Below are 21,923 nucleotides of genomic sequence, written 5' to 3'. Positions count from 1 at the left end.
ACCGCAGCCAATAATATGCTTCTGTTGGTCGCACGGAGAAACGTAAACGGAAGAGCTAAGCTTTGCCGAGCTAATCCGTACGGGTCCGTCTCCTGCGTGCGATTGTAGCAACTCTGTTACGTGAGATCCGTCTACGTTTACGTGATCCGTCTCCGTTTCTGTGCCGTTGTAGAACAGGCCTAAGCAGTTAAATGTTTCTGCTGCGTAGCTTGCACTGTCTACGTCCATGTTTAGTGTATGGTGACACCATGCCCGTTATACTGCGAGAATACTGTTTCTACCCACACGAAAAAAACAAATATAAACGAACAAACACAAAATATTTCTTGCTATTACAAATCGTTTGTAAAGGATTAAAACATATAAGTACAGGCAAAATTGAAAATAATTAATTTTATTTTAAATTATAAACATTTTGCTAACATTTTTATTAAAATATACACGTATTTTCTGAAAACATTCAACAAACAAACGTTTTAATTTTTAACTTAGAAACAAGGTACAAGTATGTTCGTTCTTCGAAATACTGCTTAAGCACAGCTTTGTAACATATCAGCATAATGTCTTAAAAGCAGTTTACCACAAACCACAGCAGTAAATCCGTTCACATTTTTATCTTAACCACATTCTGCAGAATGATTTTAATTTTGAATTTTGTCGAGTCTATATAACTTCACGCAAGTTTGTCATTGTAATTTTAAAATGTGAATGCTGTAGCAAAAGTTTTAAAGATGGTTTCTTCGCTAACATTTACGTGTGGCTAACAAAACTGCCACAAACTTTATACATATAGGTAATTTACATATAACATTGTGGCTCAATAAATATTACGAGCTAATACTTGCACACTTACATTTAACACTTATCACAGCCTTTTAAGTAAAAAAAAAAGCAATATATATTTGGTAACTTTAAAAATTAACTTTTACATAAAACACTTTTTTTAAAATTATTCTTTCTCATTATACGTCAGTCAATTTGTGCTTTAGTCTATAGTCTGTCTCACGCTTAGATTGCAGTTCAGAGTAAATGGCAACCACTGTTGTCAGATTCCATTCCACCCGAATTGTTAACATTAAACAAACATTTTATTTTGTAGCCTATATCATCTTTAACATTATTAAGTTTTATTTGGTTTTTAATTTTACTGAATGTTTATTTTCAAGACTTTAAATTAGTGTATATTAATATTATCACAGTTATAGTCATTCTGACAAAAAAAAATTATATTCTAAATATAAATAATTATTTTACGGGGAAAACTATTTGTAGCAGTCTGTACCTACAAATAACAAATAATTCCATAAAATGATGTGCTTTGCTCAAAAGAGTAAAAAAAAAAAATAATGATATAATAATAATAATTGCAAAACGTTGAAAACAAGATGGTGTCTTTCAATTACCACTCCTTAGAAATAAATAATGAATATTATATAATTAATTTCTTGATTAAATAAAACAGAAAAATGTGGTTTCAAAAACCTCGTTACAAATTAAAGTTTTCAAAATATAAGGTTTCAAATAGATTTTTAAAAAATAATTTCATTAAAAAGTTGTGTCTAGAACGTTTTTGCTCCTTGGTGTAGATCTGGCAACAGAGCACACTGAAACAAGAACAGCGCTAAAGGCAGAAATAGTGCATTGGAAAGAGACAGTAAATGTTCATTTAATTGCACACTGCAATCTAAGAATGAAACGTTCTGTATAGAGTCTGAGTTTATTGTCAATTGATTTCATTTGGCACGAGATGAACAATAGAATAACTAATGTTTTTGTAACAATAATCAGGTGTATTTGAATGATCGTTTCCTACCTCGAGGTATGAGCCAGCGAAAATAATAAACGAGCGAACAACACAGACGAATGACGAACCACCATAAGAAATAAACGTCCCTTGCCTACGCATAAACTACCGTTTATTGTTTTTCCCGTGACATTCACGCCATTCTGGTCACAGCTAAGTCAAGATCTTCGGCGCGACCGCATTTATAACTCTCTAATACAAACTACAGGTTCTAATTCCTGCTGCAAAAAAAAACACTCCTTTAAACCAATGAAATTTATTAAAATAATCTACCAATTAATATAATTCGCAAACCAAATATTTCTGAAAAACAGAGTTTACGTGTGAGGTAAACATTGTGAACCAATGACATTAAAATACTCTTCAAACCTCATAAATTCACACGTAAAATAAAACCGTCATCCTACTTAAGCTAATGTTATTCTGGTTATTTTTTTGTATCATTGTATCATAATAATTATATATTCTAATTGATGTTTCATTCAAGTATATTTTTTTATCCATGAAAAAGATGATCGAATGTTCAACAATTTCACTTTATTTAGTTGTACCATGCTCATTATGTGCGCAGTTAATAATCGAATACTATCAGGGAACGTTTTAAAAATAAGTTTTACTATTGGAGGTACTGAGAAAACACAAAGCATAAATATCTGTAATTTTACATTAATATTTCTGTTACATTTACGAAAAAAAATTACAGCGTATGATTAAAAAACCCGTAACTATGTGCAATCGCGCAAGTTAATATCATCAAGGAAATTGTTTAATGATACTGAATTGTTTGCGGAATTGTACGAGAAATTGTATTCGAGAGATATAGTGTGTCTCACTAATGTTATCTGGGTTTAAATTGAGAACATATGTTCCCCCCCCCCTCCCCCATTCTTTCGGGATTTCTCGGCTGATGGATGTCACTCAAGTCATTGGATTACGTTAACTTCTACAACGGAGTCGAGATATAGCATTCTTTGGACTCTACGTTCGGGAGAAACCGGGTTCGAATTTCCGTCCTGCAACCTTGACTTCGGTTAGCCAGACGAGTTCTCTCTGGATCACTCGTCAGTTCACGCAGACGGTCGTAGAAAATCCTCAAGAACGGACAACAAAGCGTCCGAGATCGCGTTTCGTCGTTGTGCCGTCCAGATTGTGCGTTTAGTTTCATACCGTGTTTGTTCTATGGTCGTTGTCAGCCTACTGTCTTGTTCTGTGCTGTATTTTTTTAATAAATTAAGTTTTAAGTGGGAAATAAATTGGCTTTACATATATGTTTAAGTAATGAATAGTTTTAAGTTTTTTAACAATGTTTTTTAATTATAGTATTTGTTCTTGTTTATCTATTTTCCTTTTAAATTTTATATTTACATCGTGCATTTTTTTTCTCTGTAAGGAATGAGACCACCATTTAAGATCATATATGTTTTTAAAAAATAATCATATGTAATTTAAGTGTGAGCTGTTTTCTTAGTTTATTACATTTTTTAGTGATCACTTTTTGTATTTATATTTAAGGTTTATTTTTATTTGTAAAAATTATATATATATTTTTTTAAATCTGTTGTAAAACGTATAAAAATAAGAAAAACAAATAAATAAATTCCATTAAATTCCCTGTGCTGAATAGGTATGTAACCGTGTGTTTATTCATCTTTGTTGTCTATTCAGTGTAAAATAGTAATTTAGTTTTCCCATGAAATCATTTCTAACAATATTCTCCATTGCAAGAATCATTCTAATAATACATACATCAAATAGGCTACGCCGCGTTAATCCCGGTTTCCCTACTTTGTGCGCTTTTTAACGTCTACTTTAAAAAATGTAACATTTTGGCAAGAAAATTTCCTTTCTCTACACGCACTTGCTTGTTATTGTGAGTGTGAACATAACTGCTTTGCTCTCGTCAGCGTATCTTTTACACTATTAAAAAGTTTATATTATAACCTAACGGTATCGTCTTTCGCTATAACTAAAAAAAAAGTAACATCTGAAAATTTTAATGATCAAAACTGCCATATATTTCAGGTTTCACTTTCTTCGTGTCGTCTCACACCGGTGAAACTATTTTTTCTTCGCCAATGGTATTTCGTGGTATATTTCAAGAATAGTTAAATTGAAATCACGGCATTATGTCTCTTCACGCTGCAGGACCAGGTGTCAATAAAACGTTTTTTTTTTTTTTTTTTTTTTGTAAACCGGGTTCCCAGCAGCACAGCTCGGACTCAAGCATGAGATTTTCGAGACATGTTGGAACCTGCCCGCACTTCTCTCTCGTGCTCGCGCGGGCGACAGGACAAGCCACGAGACAAGCTGGACAGAGGTAAGCTCGGGCTACGGGCTGTCGGTCCGTCAGAGAGCTTCGGGACTGTCTCTCAGGCGGCGATAAGCCCTATTGCCGGGTCCAAACCCATACCGCCGCCGAGGAGAGGCAAGTTGTGTCGACGCACCTGCCGACGACTATACAGGTCCGGCGAGCCACGCACCTGCAGTGCGGCCAGGTCTTTCAACGCCGGAGCTACTTAAATTGAACGAGGTTTTAAGTAAACATGTTCGCAAACCCGAAAGTGTACGTTTACACGGCGTTTGACACAAAACGAATGTTTACCGACGTCGAAAGAATGTGTTATGGATCCTATTCTCTGTGTCAGCATCAATTTTAAAACACTAAAATAATTGCCTGTTGATCCTTTTTTTTTTGTTGCAATCAGGAAAATTATTACACGAACTAGTGCCGGGAATATTCTCCATCTTGCGTTTTTCGCAAAATGATTATTTATACTCTGAACACTCGGCAGCTAATCAGTGGCTTATGGCTTAAGTAGAAGAGATGTCGTTCTGAAATACTTTGCCAACATGTTTACGTTGAATGAGAAACGGCCTAGAAAGAAACATGTTCAGGCTGTGTGTAGCCGCTCGTGAAATATGAACATGTTATTTGATTTAATACAATTTTTTGGACATACGTCATGTCATTGGGGGAAAAAAAAATATCAAGAATGCAAAAATAAAAAAAAATAAAAATAAAAATGAAGACATAAATTCTATGAGAACAAGCCTTTAACTAATCGAACCTACCGTGTTCGTCGGTGTCGACGTTGTATTGTCCATAATACCCGTTAATTGTCGTAGTTGTGTTTGTGTGTTTGCTGCGTTCTCTGACTGCATTCACTGTTCTTGTTGTAACTGTCCCGTCGTTGCTAGCCCGCTATGTTCCTCTGTTCTGTTAATTTGTCATGGCTAAATTTCTTCCACGAAATTCTTGTGCTGACTGCTATCTAAATTTTGAATGAGTTCGTCTGTGCTGTCGTCACTGTGCTGTCCTTGGTACCTCTTTTGTTTCAGCGTTGGGTCTGTATGTTCAACATCAGATTTACGCTTTTTATCTGTGAATTTAAGTTTTATTTTGCATTCTTGAATTTTTTTCCGTGACAAACAGTGCAGAACTGCAATGGTGTATTTCCAAATGATTGTATTGAATCGTATTTACACATTGCACGAATCATTTAAAGACCGCATTGAACATGTTTGCCTGAAGTAGTTCAGAGCGCCGAGGGAAGAGCTCTTGATGTGAAAATTTCGAGCTCTGCTTGCCCAGAGTATGGCTCTGCTTCGCCTCACGGCCATCGACACTCGGCACGTGATGTAACCACGTGTCCGCGCCTCGTCACAACGCCCTATCCACCCCGCGGAGTTGTTCCGGGCCCGGAACTCTTGGTATCAGTCGGAGAGGAATTTTTCCGGAGACTTTCGAAAGTAAACGGGGGGGAAGGGGGGGAAACCTCGCTGATCTTTAAGTAAACCGGGAGACAGGCGGCGGAACTCCCGTTATATTTCTCTCTTCTCGCTAATCGGTTGAACCCACACCACACTCCGATTCCAGTAATGAAATAAAAACATGTATTTCATCCTGAGAGCTGCACGTGACGTTGAAATAAAAAAAACTAAACCCTAACCTATCAAAACTAAACTGAAACAAAACTAGTAGCACGATACTCCTGCACTCTGGGTCACCACTGAAGGAATTGAGCGCGTGGAATCATAACCTCCCCACTTCCCCCCCGGGCTGAAGGTGAACCACGGGTAATTGCCCGAGAACGACGCGGCGCGCGACAGTGTGCGATGATGAGCCCCGGGTGCCGGCGCGACCATCACGAGGCGGACGTGCAGAAGCAGTAGAGCTTCATGTGGTAGTCGGCGACGCAGGCGCTCTGCTCGCCGTAAGTGTTGATGCGGCTGACGACGCCCTCGACGGCCATGGCGCGGTCGCCGCGCCGCCGCACCGTCGCCTCGTAGAGCGCGTCGCCGGGCGAGGTGCGCAGCACCAGCACGATGTCGGCCGGGGCGTGGCTGCGGCGCAGCGCGGCGGTGGGCCGCTGCCTCTGCGCGCCGCGCACCTCCGCCAGCCGCAGCGGCGCGCACTCGCCGTAGCCGCGCAGCAGGGCGTTGAGGTGCTGCAGCACCACGGCGGCGGCGCGCACCACGCGCTCGTCCGTGGCGTTGAGCGGCTCGCTGGTCTGGCAGGTGCACCAGTGCGCGTCCACGCCCGCCTGCTCGCAGGTGCGCTCGTCGGAGCCGGGCAGGAAGAGGCTGCGGCCCCGCCCCGCGGCGCGCCGTGCCCGCAGCCGCCCCTCCTCCAGGTCCGCCAGGTGCAGCAGGTCGCGCAGCGTCTCGTGCAGGTCGTAGGGCGTGGTGAGGCGGCGCGCGTTGCGCCGCAGGTTGGCGACTGCCGAGCCGTACCGCCGCGAGAACCACTCGGGCAGCGCCAGCACGAGGAAGGGCAGCCGCTCCTCCAGCCGGCCCTGGTACGTCTCGCGGATGTCGCCCCAGCGGATGCCGTGGTCGCTGGTGAACACGAGCACGGTGCGGTTCAGGTCGCCCGCCTCCAAGTGGCGGCGCAGGAACGCCTCGTAGTGGGCGTCGCCGAGCTGCGGGAAGTTGAGGAAGTCGTGCGTGAGGCTGGTGGTCCAGAAGAAGGCGAAGTAGGGGTCGCGGGACATGGCCGCGGCGAACTTGGACATGTAGCCGAGCATGGCCTGCAAGGTGAGCTGCGAGCCCACGCACAGCTTGGCGTTCCACAGCTTGGTGTGTCCGAGCTCGCCCTCGGCCAGCTGCTGGTACGTGCGCGCGTAGAAGTCGGTCGGCTGGCGGCGGAAGCCCTTCTTCACGTACGTGAAGATGCCCATCCAGGGCGCATCCTCGCCGAACGCCGTGCGGTAGCCGGCGGCGCTGAAGTTCCTCCAGATCCAGGGGCAGTCGTCGAAGAAGTCCTTGTCGGAGGGCCAGCAGGCGGTGCGCAGCTCCGCCTCGGACAGCCCCGACAGCACGGGCACCACGTTGGGGAAGGTGTTGTCGCCCACCTTGTTGTAGCCCAGCATCTCGACGGCCCCGCGCGCCCGCAGCAGCGCGAGCGTGCGCGGCATCTGGCGCAGCAGGTTGAGGCGCGACACGGCGTCCACGCCGACCACCAGCACGCTGACGCCCTCCCCCGCCGCCGCCGCCGCCGCCGCCGCCGCCGCCGCCGCCTTGCGCCGCACGAAGGCGTGCACGTCCTTGTAGACGCGCCGGCCCGCGGCGTGGCACTCCACCGTCACGAACTCGTCCTCCACCACCACGTCCCCGGCGAACACCGTGCAGTTCTTCGAGAACCTGCGGACACGGCGCCACCAAACATATCACTTTCCTTTATCAATATTAGATGTTTAACGTACAAAAAAAAATTGGTTGTCTGTAAAGTCGGTTTACGGACGATAGTTTAACGTGACAACGTCATAACAAAACATTGATGAAATGATTGCATACTTTTATGAACAAAATTGAATCATTTTTAATTTTAATAATAAAAGAATTATTACTTGAAATATTATACTAGTAATCAGATTTTAAAATGCAAGAATAATTAACCTTTATTGCCGAAATTGTTTTTGTAATAAGCAATGAAAACCACATTAACTTTTCACTTCACTTTATAAACAGTCGACGAAACAGTTCACGTGTAGATGACTTGTTATTAATTTTAAAAACTGGTGTTTAGCTATAAAGTTTAAATATAATTATGAACAAGTTTTCATATAAATAAACTGTAATCAAATATCTATCATCAATTATATGAATCACCATAATTTTTTAGTCAATTGTAACATAACCCATTATTACAGTACTCGCCGACAGCGTAACGGAACACAGCGTAACGGGACACCGCGTAACGGAACAATGAGCGTAACGGTACACAGCGTAACGGAACAATTTGCGTAACGGGACACTTTTTAGTGCGTGCAGCCGGCGTTCATCGATTTATTAGGCGTTGTCATGTCAAAAAAAATTGATTTTTTTATAGAACTTAATTTAACAAATTTATTTATACAAGTTGTTTGTGATTGTTGTTTATTGTATAGTGCATTTAACAAAGAGTAACATATGGCACACAATTCCTACCATCTTGGTAGTTGCAAAAAGAAAATTATGAGAAAAAAAGAGGGGATAATACTCACTCTCAAAAACTGCTCTCTCCCTCCCCCTTTTCCCAACTAAAAATTCAATTTATTTTATTTATTTTCTGAGAATAGCAGGGGCAACTGGACAATATTTTAATAGAAATTTAATACTCACAATACAAAGCTAGTATGTGAGTGCTTCTTGTATTATTTTAAATAAATATGTATGTGCGTGTGAGCACGAGCAGTGCAATATATAGTACTACAGCCAAATGTATAATAGTGTGATTTATTTACATAAAAAATTAATACTTTTAATTAAATATTTTATATTTAAACTTTTAAAATAAAAACAAAAATTAATCTACATACGTAATACAAGGAAATCGTACTTAAATATCTTGAGTTCAAGTGTACAGACATAACTATTATATAGTATTGCAGAATTTTAATTTTACTCTATTTAAATTTTTGACGTGACAACGTCTAATAAATCGATGAACGCCGGCTGCACGCACGAAAAAGTGTCCCTTTACGCACATTGTCCCGTTTCGCTGTGTCCCATTACGCTCATTTTATATTGCTCTTTGCCAACGTGAACCTCCTAGCATTGCGACCGAGTCCATGGCGTAATTCTGTTTTCATGCATTTCATGTACCATTTTCATTGCTCTTTGCTAAACCGTTCCTCCTGGAATTGCTGCAGAGTCCGTGGCGCAAATATATTATTTTTGACTGCATCTTGGTGTTGGGTAAGCCATTTTCCTTCACATCATCCTTGAAACACTCCCATTCGTTTCCTACTTTTCCTATCATCGTCCTATCCTTAACAGAATAACACAGATTGAAAGAAGTTAAATAGCAAACATGTATAAAAGTTATAGTTAAAATAATCTCTTCGTTAAATTAATAAACATATTTGAATTTAATGAGTGCAAATAAAAGTACATTTATCAATTAAATTGTAGATTTCATTTCACTCATTCTTTGTATCCATACAAAATAGTGATAATTCAATAAAAATGATTCAATTTTATTCATAAAAGTATGCAATCATTTCATGAATGTTTTGTTATGAAGTCACGTTAAACTATCGTCCGTAAACCGACTTTACAGAAAACCAATTTTTTTTATTTTAATAATAAAAGAATAAATACTTGAAATTATACTAGTAATCAGATTTTTTAAAAGGAGAATATAAACAATTTTTAAATAAAAATTTCTAAAGCTCACTATGAACTGGTTTTCTGACCTAGAGTAACATGTAAATATATGTTATGTCTAAGCCCAATAAAATAGTTTAGTTATATAATTTCACAATATACTTATTTAGATATTTTAATATCTCGTGCATAGAAGTTTTTAAGTTTACTATATGGTGCATAAAGAGTAGTATGTAAATGGGGCTACTGGGACAGGCGCCAGGCGGTGGAGCCGAGAGCCGGCGTCCGCCATCTTGGATTTGTGACGTCACGACGGCAAAAATTCCTCAAAATACCTCAAAATTGACTCAAAATGACTCAAAATTTCCCGTTTTAAGAAAAAAATTCCCGTTTTCGAGCGAAAAATTCCCGTTTCGAGGGAAAATTTCCCGTTTTATTCCTCAAAAATCCCAGCGGCTAGAAATGACCTGATAGAGGCTTAAGCATCCTTAACTCAAGCCTCAGTTAAGCCTCTATCAGGATGTGACCTTGACCTTTGACCTTGACCCCGACGGCCATCTTGGATCCACCATCTTTGATGACGTCATTTCATTTTCTCGAACATTCCGGCATTGTGTTATCCGCCATTTTGAATTATGACGTCATCGTTGCAATTTCCGTTACGGCCGCCATCTTTAAATTTATTATCCGATTTTAATGAAAAAAAATTTTAAAATTATAAAAAATTAAATAATAAAATTTTTAATAAAATATTTAAAAAACAAACATTTACGACAAGGAGCTCAGAGTCCTCGGTTCAAACCCGACGAGTGCAAAAAAAATAAAAATGGCGACCGATCCTTCCCCCGCGGTGGCTGCAGGCATACTGACTCCCACCACTTTTTTTCAAAGCATATATATCGTCAGGTAGTATGACGTCATGTCCGCCTTCTTGTCCTCGTCTGCTGGAAGCCATCATCAGTGTATCGTCGGCGAGAGTGCGCTGACGCCATGTTAGTTTAATTCTTATCCGCTAGAGTGCAGTAATCATTTATTATTGCTGTGACACCCGACATCTTGTCATTTGGCCGCCATCTTGAAATTCCATTATTATTTAGCTAGAAATTCGGGAAAAATTCCAAAATTCATTAAATAAATTTATAGTCTATATACTGATTAATTAGATCGACTAAGGTCCGTGGTACGATCTAGGACGATGCAAAAAAATATAACATCAATTTAACATAATAGTAACAGGTTCGAGGAATTAAACACCACAAGTTCTTTTACAAACATAATATTTATTACATAATTTCTATTCTACTACAGGATCATTTGCGAAAGCCAGCAATCTTATAATCATTTAGTTCCGCAACGGTGTGAAATGACTAATTCTTAGCTCCAATCGGTTTATACTAGACAGAGTCCAGCCAGAACCTTTACAGACATAGTCCACCTCTTCTTGACAGAGTTTCTGGATACCGTTTTTAACAGTTTGCTTCACATCGTTAGAACTGTAAATTACTGCAGCCGATGTCTTAAAAGGGCACTTCTTCACTTTGTCATCGAACGGATATGGCTTTCCATATATACAGTCCAACCACAAGTTATATTTCAAAGGTCCGTTTGTTGCTACATCATCAGTAAGCTGATTGATTATCTTCTGTCTGATATCGTCAAGAAAATTACAACTGTCCTTCGACTCACCGAACGTATTTAGATAATAGTAGTCTTTCAACGTTCCACGAAATGCAGACTGCGCCAAGTAGAAGCCATTATCGTTCACTTGTAATGCGCCGAACACAGTCTTAGGTTTATTTTCCTGTTCAGACGTCATACCAATCGGTTGCTGCACATCGGTTTTCTTGCTTGTACGCTCACGAGCCTTCAACCTAAACCGAGGAGTCGAAATTTCTGCAGGTAGTTCAGCAGTAGGCACACGGACTTCACCTTTACAGTTTTTCGCATGTCGTCGCAAATTATCAATTCGAGTAAACCATTCATGACACTCATCACATCGAAACTTCATGCGAGATGGATTCTTCGTGCATTTGCTCCGCTCATGTCTTCGTGCATCATGAGCAAATGCGAACGACGTATCACAGTAGCTGCAAGGATACCGTGGTGATGAAGACGAACCTTTCAGACCCGATCCAGATACTGACGTTGCCGCAGTTGCACCATCTCCAGGCATACTCTTATGAACATCAATGCATCGTTGTTGCGCCGAAACCTTTACTTTCTGCCGAACAGCAGGACCTTTGCATGCCTTCATGTGCGTTTTCATATTATCTTTTCTGGCAAACTGCTTATGACATTTCTCACAAACAAACATTTTACGATATAGGTTCTTGGCACATTCTCTATTCTCATGTCGTCGAGCATTGCTGTTGTTTGAAAAAATCTTGTCGCAGTAACAGCACCGATGTTCGTTAGTTGTTGTCGATTCGGCATCCATTGAAGTCTCCATTGATGGCGAACCAGCGTTCGCCGAGTTTCCCTGTGCAGCCAGCACTAGCGGCATTAAAGTCTCTTCTGCTGGCGGTACCACGTCTGTTGAAGTCTCCTCCAGTGTTGTCAGAGGCGTTGCCAACGGGATCTGCTCCAACATCGTCGGCGCCGACGTCATGGTTCCCGTAGTCGATGGTACATCCTCTATCGAGTACGACGTTAAAATCGGTAAAGATGCCATCGAAGTCTCAAGAACAGGCAATTACACGACTTATGCACCAGATGAAATAATCTAGGTGATCCTTACACCGTCGTCGACAGTAACAAACTGAGCGACCTGCTGTCTAGGACTCGCTTATATACATGCACCGGATGGAATAATACGCTAGTCAAATCAAGAATCATTTACAATAATACTAGAGTCAAAAAAACATTAAAAATAGAAGGACCATCAACGAAAAGGCAGCACATTTGGAAGCACCGACAACGAAAAGGCAGCACATTTGGAAGCACCGACAACGAAAAGGCAGCACATTTGGAAGCACCGACAACGAAAAGGCAGCACATTTGGAAGCACCGACAATGAAAACGCAGCACATTTGGAAGCACCGACAACGAAAAGGCAGCACATTTGGAAGCACCGAAAACGAAAAGGCAGCACATTTGGAAGCACAGACAACGAAAAGGCAGCACATTTGGAAGCACCGACAACGAAAAGGAAGCACATTTGGAAGCACCGACAAAGAAAAGGCAGCACCGCCAACGAAAAGGAAGCACATTTGGAAGCACCGACAACGAAAAGGCAGCACCGCCAAAGAAAAGACAGCACATTTGGAAGCACCGACAACGAAAAGGAAGCACCATCAAAGAAAAGGCAGCACCGCCAACGAAAAGGAAGCACATTTGGAAGCACCGACAACGAAAACGCAGCACCATCGACGAAAAGGAAGCACATTAATTTGTCATTGACTCCAATATTCATTGGCTCCAATATTCATTGGCTCCAATATTCATTTACTCCAATATCCATGAGCTCCAATATCAATTGGCTCGAATTGCTCCAAAAGGTTCCTTTGGCTCCAACAGTCTTTTGGCTCCGATAGTCATTGGCTCCAATAGTCATTGGCTACAATATTCATTGGCTCCAATAATCATTGACTGCAATATTCATTGGTTCCAATATTCATTGGCTCCATCAGTCATTGACAACTACAGTCTTTTGGTCCCAAAAGTCTTTTGGCTCCAAATATATTAGGCTAGAATTCTTCGAGTCTAAGAGACTATGAGACCACATGGCTACGAGTCTAAAATGATCTAGCTGGTTACGAGTTATACATGGCTTGCGAGGCTACAGAGCTACGAAGTTTCTAGTACACAGGTTTACATGACTGCGAGGATACAGGACTACAAGTCTGCAAGAGTACTTGACTACGAAGGTACTCGTCTACATGACTCCAGTTACCGCATCTGTCTTCGACGGAATTTTATCTTTTGCTGCATCTGCTCCATCAGCATTATGTTATAAGATTACAAGGCCTCTTGCTTACGTAGCTTCAAGTCTACGAGCCTCCAATGCATCATGACTACGAGACTACGAGCCATGTGGTTACGAGTCTATGTGATTGCGATTCTTCTAGGTTACGTGATCGCGAGGCTATAGGACTACGAAGCTTCCAGAACACATGGTTACGAGACTGCGAGGCTACAATTCTACGAGGTCCCAAGACATCCTGGCTACGCGACTACGAGCCATGAGGTTACGAGACTACGTGACTACAAATCTTCAAGTTTACGAGACTGCGAGGCTACAGAGCTACGAAGCCTCTAGTACACAGGTTTACGTGACTGCGAGGATACAGGACTACCAGTCTGCATGAGTACTTGACTACGAAGCTACTCGTCTACAAGACTACAATTACAGCATCTGTTTTCGTCAAAATTTTCTCTTTTGCTTCAACTGCACCACCAGCATTATGTTATAAGAATACAAGGCCGCTTGCTTACGTAGCTTCAAGTCTACGAGGATACTTGGATACGTAGCTTCAATTCTACGAGGTCCTAAGACTTCATGACTATGCGACTTCGAGCCATGAGGTTACGAGATTACGTGACTACGAATCTTCATGTTTACGAGACTGCGAGGCTACAGAGCTACGAAGCCTCTAGAAAACGAGTTTACGTGACTGCGTGGATACAGGAATACAAGTCTGCATGAGTTCTTGACTACGAAGCTACTCGTCTACAAGGCTCCAATTGACACATCTGTCTTCGATGGAATTTTCTCTTTTGCTACATCTACACCATCAGCATTATGTTATAAGATTACAAAGCTACTTGCTTACATAGCTTCAAGTCATAGAGGCTCCAATACATCATGACTACGAGACTACGAGCCATGAGGTTACGAGACTATGTGATTGCAAGTCTTCAAGGTTACGTCATCGCGAGGCTATAGGACTACGAAGCTTCCAGAACGCATGGTTACGAGAATGCATGACTAATTGGCCGCATAGCTACGAAACTTTATGTCTCTAACTGACTACAATAGCACTATTCAGTGGTGAGAGTTAATTTATTTCATGCAAAGGTACTTGCTGCAAGCAGTTCCACTTTTCAACATCAGATGACGTCACGTTTAGCTTGCAGGTAAAATAATATTTATTTATTTTATGCGGGATGCGGGTTGTTCACTATCGATCGCATAAGAAGAATGGCATCGATAGTCTTCAAGGAGAAGGAAGTTCGTCCTTCCTGCTAGTGCTTCTCAGATTTCTCACGGTCCGCCATCTTGGATTGCGTTGTCACGGCTGTCATCTTGGACGGGTGTGACTTTGACCTTTGACCGAAACCGCAGGAATGATCGCAAGCACACGGATTAACCATCAAAATATTGATAAGAATAATCAGGATAACACAGAGATAACCATCATAATATTGGCAAGAATAATCAGGAGCACACGGAGAAAAACGACACATGTTTTCTTTGATGTCATAAAATTACAGAAAAAAAATATTTAAAAATAAAAATAAATTAATAAAAAATTTTAAAATAAAAACAAAAAATACATAAACAGATTCTGCTAGCTTGTATACTTATCATTGTTGAGCAAAGATAGAACTCTAGTACAAGCCAGAATTTTATGTATTTTTTGTTTTATTTTAAATTTTTTTATTAATGTATTTTTATTTTTAAATATTTTTTTTCTGTAATTTTATGACATCAAATAAAACATGTGTCGTTTTTCTCCGTGTACTCCTGATTATTCTTGCCAATATTATGATGGTTTTCTCCGTGTGCTCCTGATTATTCTTATCAATATTTTGATGGTTAATCCGTGTGCTTGCGATCATTCCTGCGGTTTCGGTCAAAGGTCAAAGTCACACCCATCCAAGATGACAGCCGTGACGTCGCAATCCAAGATGGCGGACCGTGAGAAATCTGAGAAGCACTAGCAGGAAGGACGAACTTCCTTCTCCTTGAAGAATATCGATGCCATTCTTCTTATGCGATCGATAGTGAACAACCCGCATCCCGCATAAAATAAATAAATATTATTTTACCTGCAAGCAAAACGTGACGTCATCTGATGTTGAAAAGTGGAACTGCTTGCAGCAAGTACCTTTGCATGAAATAAATTAACTCTCACCACTGAATAGTGCTATTGTAGTCAGTTAGAGACATAAAGTTTCGTAGCCATGCGGCCAATTAGTCATGCATTCTCGTAACCATGCGTTCTGGAAGCTTCGTAGTCCTATAGCCTCGCGATGACGTAACCTTGAAGACTTGCAATCGCATAGTCTCGTAACCTCATGGCTCGTAGTCTCGTAGTCATGATGTATTGGAGCCTCTATGACTTAAAGCTATGTAAGCAAGTAGCTTTGTAATCTTATAACATAATGCTGATGGTGTAGATGTAGCAAAAGAGAAAATTCCATCGAAGACAGATGTGTCAATTGGAGCCTTGTAGACCAGTAGCTTCGTAGTCAAGAACTCATGCAGACTTGTATTCCTGTATCCACGCAGTCACGTAAACTCGTTTTCTAGAGGCTTCGTAGCTCTGTAGCCTCGCAGTCTCGTAAACATGAAGATTCGTAGTCACGTAATCTCGTAACCTCATGGCTCGAAGTCGCATAGTCATGAAGTCTTAGGACCTCGTAGAATTGAAGCTACGTATCCAAGTATCCTCGTAGACTTGAAGCTACGTAAGCAAGCGGCCTTGTATTCTTATAACATAATGCTGGTGGTGCAGTTGAAGCAAAAGAGAAAATTCTGACGAAAACAGATGCTGTAATTGTAGCCTTGTAGACGAGTAGCTTCGTAGTCAAGTACTCATGCAGACTGGTAGTCCTGTATCCTCGCAGTCACGTAAACCTGTGTACTAGAGGCTTCGTAGCTCTGTAGCCTCGCAGTCTCGTAAACTTGAAGATTTGTAGTCACGTAGTCTCGTAACCTCATGGCTCGTAGTCGCGTAGCCAGGATGTCTTGGGACCTCGTAGAATTGTAGCCTCGCAGTCTCGTAACCATGTGTTCTGGAAGCTTCGTAGTCCTATAGCCTCGCGATCACGTAACCTAGAAGACTCGCAATCACATAGACTCGTAACCTCATGGCTCGTAGTCTCGTAGTCATGATGCATTGGAGGCTCGTAGACTTGAAGCTACGTAAGCAAGAGGCCTTGTAATCTTATAACATAATGCTGATGGAGCAGTTGGAGCAAAAGATAAAATTCCGTCGAAGACAGATGCGGTAACTGGAGTCATGTAGACGAGTACCTTCGTAGTCAAGTACTCTTGCAGACTTGTAGTCCTGTATCCTCGCAGTCATGTAAACCTGTGTACTAGAAACTTCGTAGCTCTGTAGCCTCGCAAGGCATGTATAACTCGTAACCAGCTAGATCATTTTAGACTCGTAGCCATGTGGTCTCATAGTCTCTTAGACTCGAAGAATTCTAGCCTAATATATTTGGAGCCAAAAGACTTTTGGGACCAAAAGACTGTAGTTGTCAATGACTGATGGAGCCAATGAATATTGGAACCAATGAGTATTGCAGTCAATGATTATTGGAGCCAATGAATATTGTAGCCAATGACTATTGGCGCCAATGACTATCGGAGCCAAAAGACTGTTGGAGCCAAAGGAACCTTTTGGAGCAATTCGAGCCAATTGATATTGGAGCTCATGGATATTGGAGTAAATGAATATTGGAGCCAATGAATATTGGAGCCAATGAATATTGGAGTCAATGACAAATTAATGTGCTTCCTTTTCGTCGATGGTGCTGCGTTTTCGTTGTCGGTGCTTCCAAATGTGCTTCCTTTTCGTTGGCGGTGCTGCCTTTTCTTTGTCGGTGCTTCCAAATGTGCTGCCTTTTCGTTGTCGGTGCTGCCTTTTCGTTGTCGGTGCTTCCAAATGTGCAGCCTTTTCGTTGTCGGTGCTTCCAAATGTGCTGCCTTTTTGTTGCCGGTGCTTCCAAATGTGCTGCCTTTTCGTTGTCGGTGCTTCCAAATGTGCTGCCTTTTCGTTGTCGGTGCTTCCAAATGTGCTGCCTTTTCGTTGTCGGTGCTTCCAAATGTGCTGCCTTTTCGTTGATGGTCCTTCTATTTTTAATGTTGTTTTGACTCTAGTATTATTGTAAATGATTCTTGATTTGACTAGCGTATTATTCCATCCGGTGCATGTATATAAGCAATTCCTAGACAGCAGGTCGCTCAGTTTGTTACTGTCGACGACGGTGCAAGGATCACCTAGATTATTTCATCTGGTGCATAAGTCGTGTAATTGCCTGTTCTTGAGACTTCAATGGCATCTTTACTGATTTTAACGTCGTACTCGATGGAGGATGTACCATCGACTACGGGAACCATGACGTCGGCGCCGACGATGTTGGAGAAGATACCGTTGGCAACGCCTCTGACAACACTGGAGGAGACTTCAACAGACGTGGTACCGCCAGCAGAAGAGACTTTAATGCCGCTAGTGCTGGCTGCACAGGGAAACTCGGCGAACGCTGGTTCGCCATCAATGGAGACTTCAATGGATGCCGAATCGACAACAACTAACGAACATCGGTGCTGTTACTGCGACAAGATTTTCTCAAACAACAGCAATGCTCGACGACATGAGAATAGAGAATGTGCCAAGAACCTATATCGTAAAATGTTTGTTTGTGAGAAATGTCATAAGCAGTTTGCCAGAAAAGATAATATGAAAACGCACATGAAGGCATGCAAAGGTCCTGCTGTTCGGCAGAAAGTAAAGGTTTCGGCGCAACAACGATGCATTGATGTTCATAAGAGTATGCCTGGAGATGGTGCAACTGCGGCAACGTCAGTATCTGGATCGGGTCTGAAAGGTTCGTCTTCATCACCACGGTATCCTTGCAGCTACTGTGATACGTCGTTCGCATTTGCTCATGATGCACGAAGACATGAGCGGAGCAAATGCACGAAGAATCCATCTCGCATGAAGTTTCGATGTGATGAGTGTCATAAATGGTTTACTCGAATTGATAATTTGCGACGACATGCGAAAAACTGTAAAGGTGAAGTCCGTGTGCCTACTGCTGAACTACCTGCAGAAATTTCGACTCCTCGGTTTAGGTTGAAGGCTCGTGAGCGTACAAGCAAGAAAACCGATGTGCAGCAACCGATTGGTATGACGTCTGAACAGGAAAATAAACCTAAGACTGTGTTCGGCGCATTACAAGTGAACGATAATGGCTTCTACTTGGCGCAGTCTGCATTTCGTGGAACGTTGAAAGACTACTATTATCTAAATACGTTCGGTGAGTCGAAGGACATTTGTAATTTTCTTGACGATATCAGACAGAAGATAATCAATCAGCTTACTGATGATGTAGCAACAAACGGACCTTTGAAATATAACTTGTGGTTGGACTGTATATATGGAAAGCCATATCCGTTCGATGACAAAGTGAAGAAGTGCCCTTTCAAGACATCGGCTGCAGTAATTTACAGTTCTAACGATGTGAAGCAAACTGTTAAAAACGGTATCCAGAAACTCTGTCAAGAAGAGGTGGACTATGTCTGTAAAGGTTCTGGCTGGACTCTGTCTAGTATAAACCGATTGGAGCTAAGAATTAGTCATTTCATACCGCTGTGGAACTAAATGATTATAAGATTGCTGGCTTTCGCAAATGATCCTGTAGTAGAATAGAAATTATGTAATAAATATTATGTTTGTAAAAGAACTTGTGGTGTTTAATTCCTCGAACCTGTTACTATTATGTTAAATTGATGTTATATTTTTTTGCATCGTCCTAGATCGTACCACGGACCTTAGTCGATCTAATTAATCAGTATATAGACTATAAATTTATTTAATGAATTTTGGAATTTTTCCCGAATTTCTAGCTAAATAATTACTGATTTTCAAGATGGCGGCCAAATGACAAGATGTCGGGTGTCACAGCAATAATAAATGATTACTGCACTCTAGCGGATAAGAGTTAAACTAACATGGCGTCAGCGCACTCTCGCCGACGATACACTGATGATGGCTTCCAGCAGACGAGGACAAGATGGCGGACATGACATCATACTACCTGACGATATATATGCTTTGAAAATAAGTGGTGGGAGTCAGTATGCCTGCAGCCACCGCGGGGGAAGGATCGGTCGCCATTTTTATTTTTTTTGCACTCGTCGGGTTTGAACCGAGGACTCCGAGCTCCTTGTCGTAAATGTTTGTTTTTTAAATATTTTATTAAAAATTTTATTATTTAATTTTTTATAATTTTAAAATTTTTTTTCATTAAAATCGGATAATAAATTTAAAGATGGCGGCCGTAATGGAAATTGCAACGATGACGTCATAATTCAAAATGGCGGATAACACAATGCCGGAATGTTCGAGAAAACGAAATGACGTCATCCAAGATGGTGGATCCAAGATGGCCGTCGGGGTCAAGGTCAAAGGTCAAGGTCACATCCTGATAGAGGCTTAACTGAGGCTTGAGTTTAGGATGCTTAAGCCTTTATCAGGACATTTAGCCGCTGGGATTTTTGAGGAATAAAACGGGAAATTTTCCCTTGAAACGGGAATTTTTCGCTCGAAAACGGGAATTTTTTTCTTAAAACGGGAAATTTTGAGTCATTTTGAGTCAATTTTGAGGAATTTTGAGGAATTTTTGCCGTCGTGACGTCACAAATCCAAGATGGCGGACGCTGGCTCTCGGCTCCACCGCCTGGCGCCTGTCCCAGTAGCCCCATTTACATACTATTATAAAGGTATTTTGAAGATTAAAGTAAGTTTCTGTATTGTAAAAGTGATTTGATTGGCATTTTTCTCATTCCACCCCGTTGGACAATTTCTTGCGAATCATAGAGAGTATCATGCCACTTATAAAGATGGCGACCAGTGCAAACAAAATTAAATATGTAGTTAATACGCAGAAACATAAACAAGTGTAACACGTGGGAAATTATAGTTTGTGGAGGAAGTCAGGGTAGCGGCATTCACAAAAATGTTGTGAATAACCCAAAAAGTATTTTGTGATTACATAAAAATAATTTAGTTATATACACAACAATTGTATAGTGCGGACCAAACGTCTTACGAGAAGTCGGCGCAGCGAGGTACGGAAGAGGTAAGCAGAAGGAGAAGTAGTATGGATCAGTGTGACGCGGCTAACAAGGTTGAAAAATCTCCTTGGACGCGGAATTTTTCTTAGGGTTTTTGTGGCACCAACTAGTAGTTTTGACACAATTTGTACCCGTTAAAATATGAGTGTTGACAATGCAGGTAGCATGTAATAATCCACACCACGCACAAAAGTGATTACTATTGAAGGTTTTTAGAACAATTGTGTAACATGGCCGTGCAGATTCGGAACTAGAGAAAAAAATTTTAATCCGGCTATTCCGGTTTATCAAACGTCAATTTTGTTTTAATAGGGATATAAATAAAAATGATTAAAAATACTGTAAAATTGTATTTAAACAAGTTAAAATAAGCTGCTTTATGAGAAGGAAAAAAACAATATAAAAAAGAGTTTCATGTACTCCTCAAAGGTGTGTAACATCTAACCTCGCTAGCGAGCAAATTCATGTATTCTCGTTGCAAATACACTTATAAAACGAAACTCGGACCTTGGTCTCTAAATTTAACGTAGAATTCTTTAGAAATGATGTCTAACGTTATTATTATGGACGCAAATCACACATACTTTCCGCACCCGTCACTAAAATTCGCTCCCTTAATCATAAACGTGTCTTGCCACCAACCCGTGCAGAGAGCAGCACGTTCGCTAAGTTGCCTATCGAATCATTCAATTAGCAGAAATAATTTCTAAACTACTATGAAACAGTCCCGATATAAACGAAAAAAAAAGAGTTGAAATTTGGTTAGCGCCATCCACTATAGACAGCAGCACCGCCAACAGCAATTTCTTGTTAAACATTTCCGTCGCATTCACGAAATTACTCCCACAAAATGCCGTATAACGAGAGCTGAGATGTTACACATCAAAAAATATTAATGTTGGTGAAATGTACGGAAATGTACAGTAAAATGTGATATATAACCTGAAAAATACCATACATTTTACTGAAATGAAAATAGGAACGAAGAACTCTGAGCGAACTAAAAATGCGTAGCGCAGTAATGCAACCTGGTTGACCAAGATCAATTCGAAATCCACCCGAAATAATCTGAACGCAAGCGTCTTGATTGGTGCCAGATTACAGAATACAACCAACCGTATAATTAAGGATTAAAGACCTTTCACTGTATTTGGTTCCGTTTAGCCACACCTACTTTTTTTTTGTTTTTGCCGGCTCGTTCGGAGCAACTGGTTTCCATTTAAGCTCAGCTTTTAAGAAGTTTGGGCACACTTTGAATCATTGAAAACAAAATTTCGCTATGATCAATAAACTGCTTTGTGAGATCTCGCCATAAATAATTTGGTGGTGGAAAGACACAAAATTTTGATGCACCCACCAGACAAATGGTCAGCTCCATGGCTGCAGGTTACTTGTTAGACGCACATACCTAGTACCCATTAGAAATAAATCGCGTGTGACCTTCCATGATGCATGGAGGCAGGAGATAGCATACACGACCGTGAGACCCCAGGGCTA

The 21,923-nt window shown here is 41.1% G+C and overlaps 1 protein-coding gene across 2 annotated transcripts in view; it reads right to left on the bottom strand.

Moving 5' to 3' along the window:
• Window positions 1-425: 425 nt before the first annotated feature.
• Window positions 426-21,923, bottom strand: part of LOC134538727 (uncharacterized) — a 40,659-nt gene continuing 19,161 nt past the window's right edge. For both annotated transcript variants that reach the window (XM_063380183.1, XM_063380184.1), the window contains exon 4: window positions 426-7,447. In XM_063380183.1, the coding sequence (XP_063236253.1) occupies window positions 5,950-7,447 (1,498 nt within the window). In that variant the 3' untranslated portion in view covers window positions 426-5,949. The remainder of the gene's footprint in view (window positions 7,448-21,923) is intronic.

Source organism: Bacillus rossius, chromosome 14 (genome assembly GCF_032445375.1).
Source record: "Bacillus rossius redtenbacheri isolate Brsri chromosome 14, Brsri_v3, whole genome shotgun sequence".
In the NCBI taxonomy this organism is placed as follows: Eukaryota; Metazoa; Arthropoda; class Insecta; order Phasmatodea; family Bacillidae; genus Bacillus; species Bacillus rossius.
The sequence above is the reverse complement of the archived record's forward strand: the minus strand, read 5'-3'. Positions and strand labels throughout refer to the sequence as shown.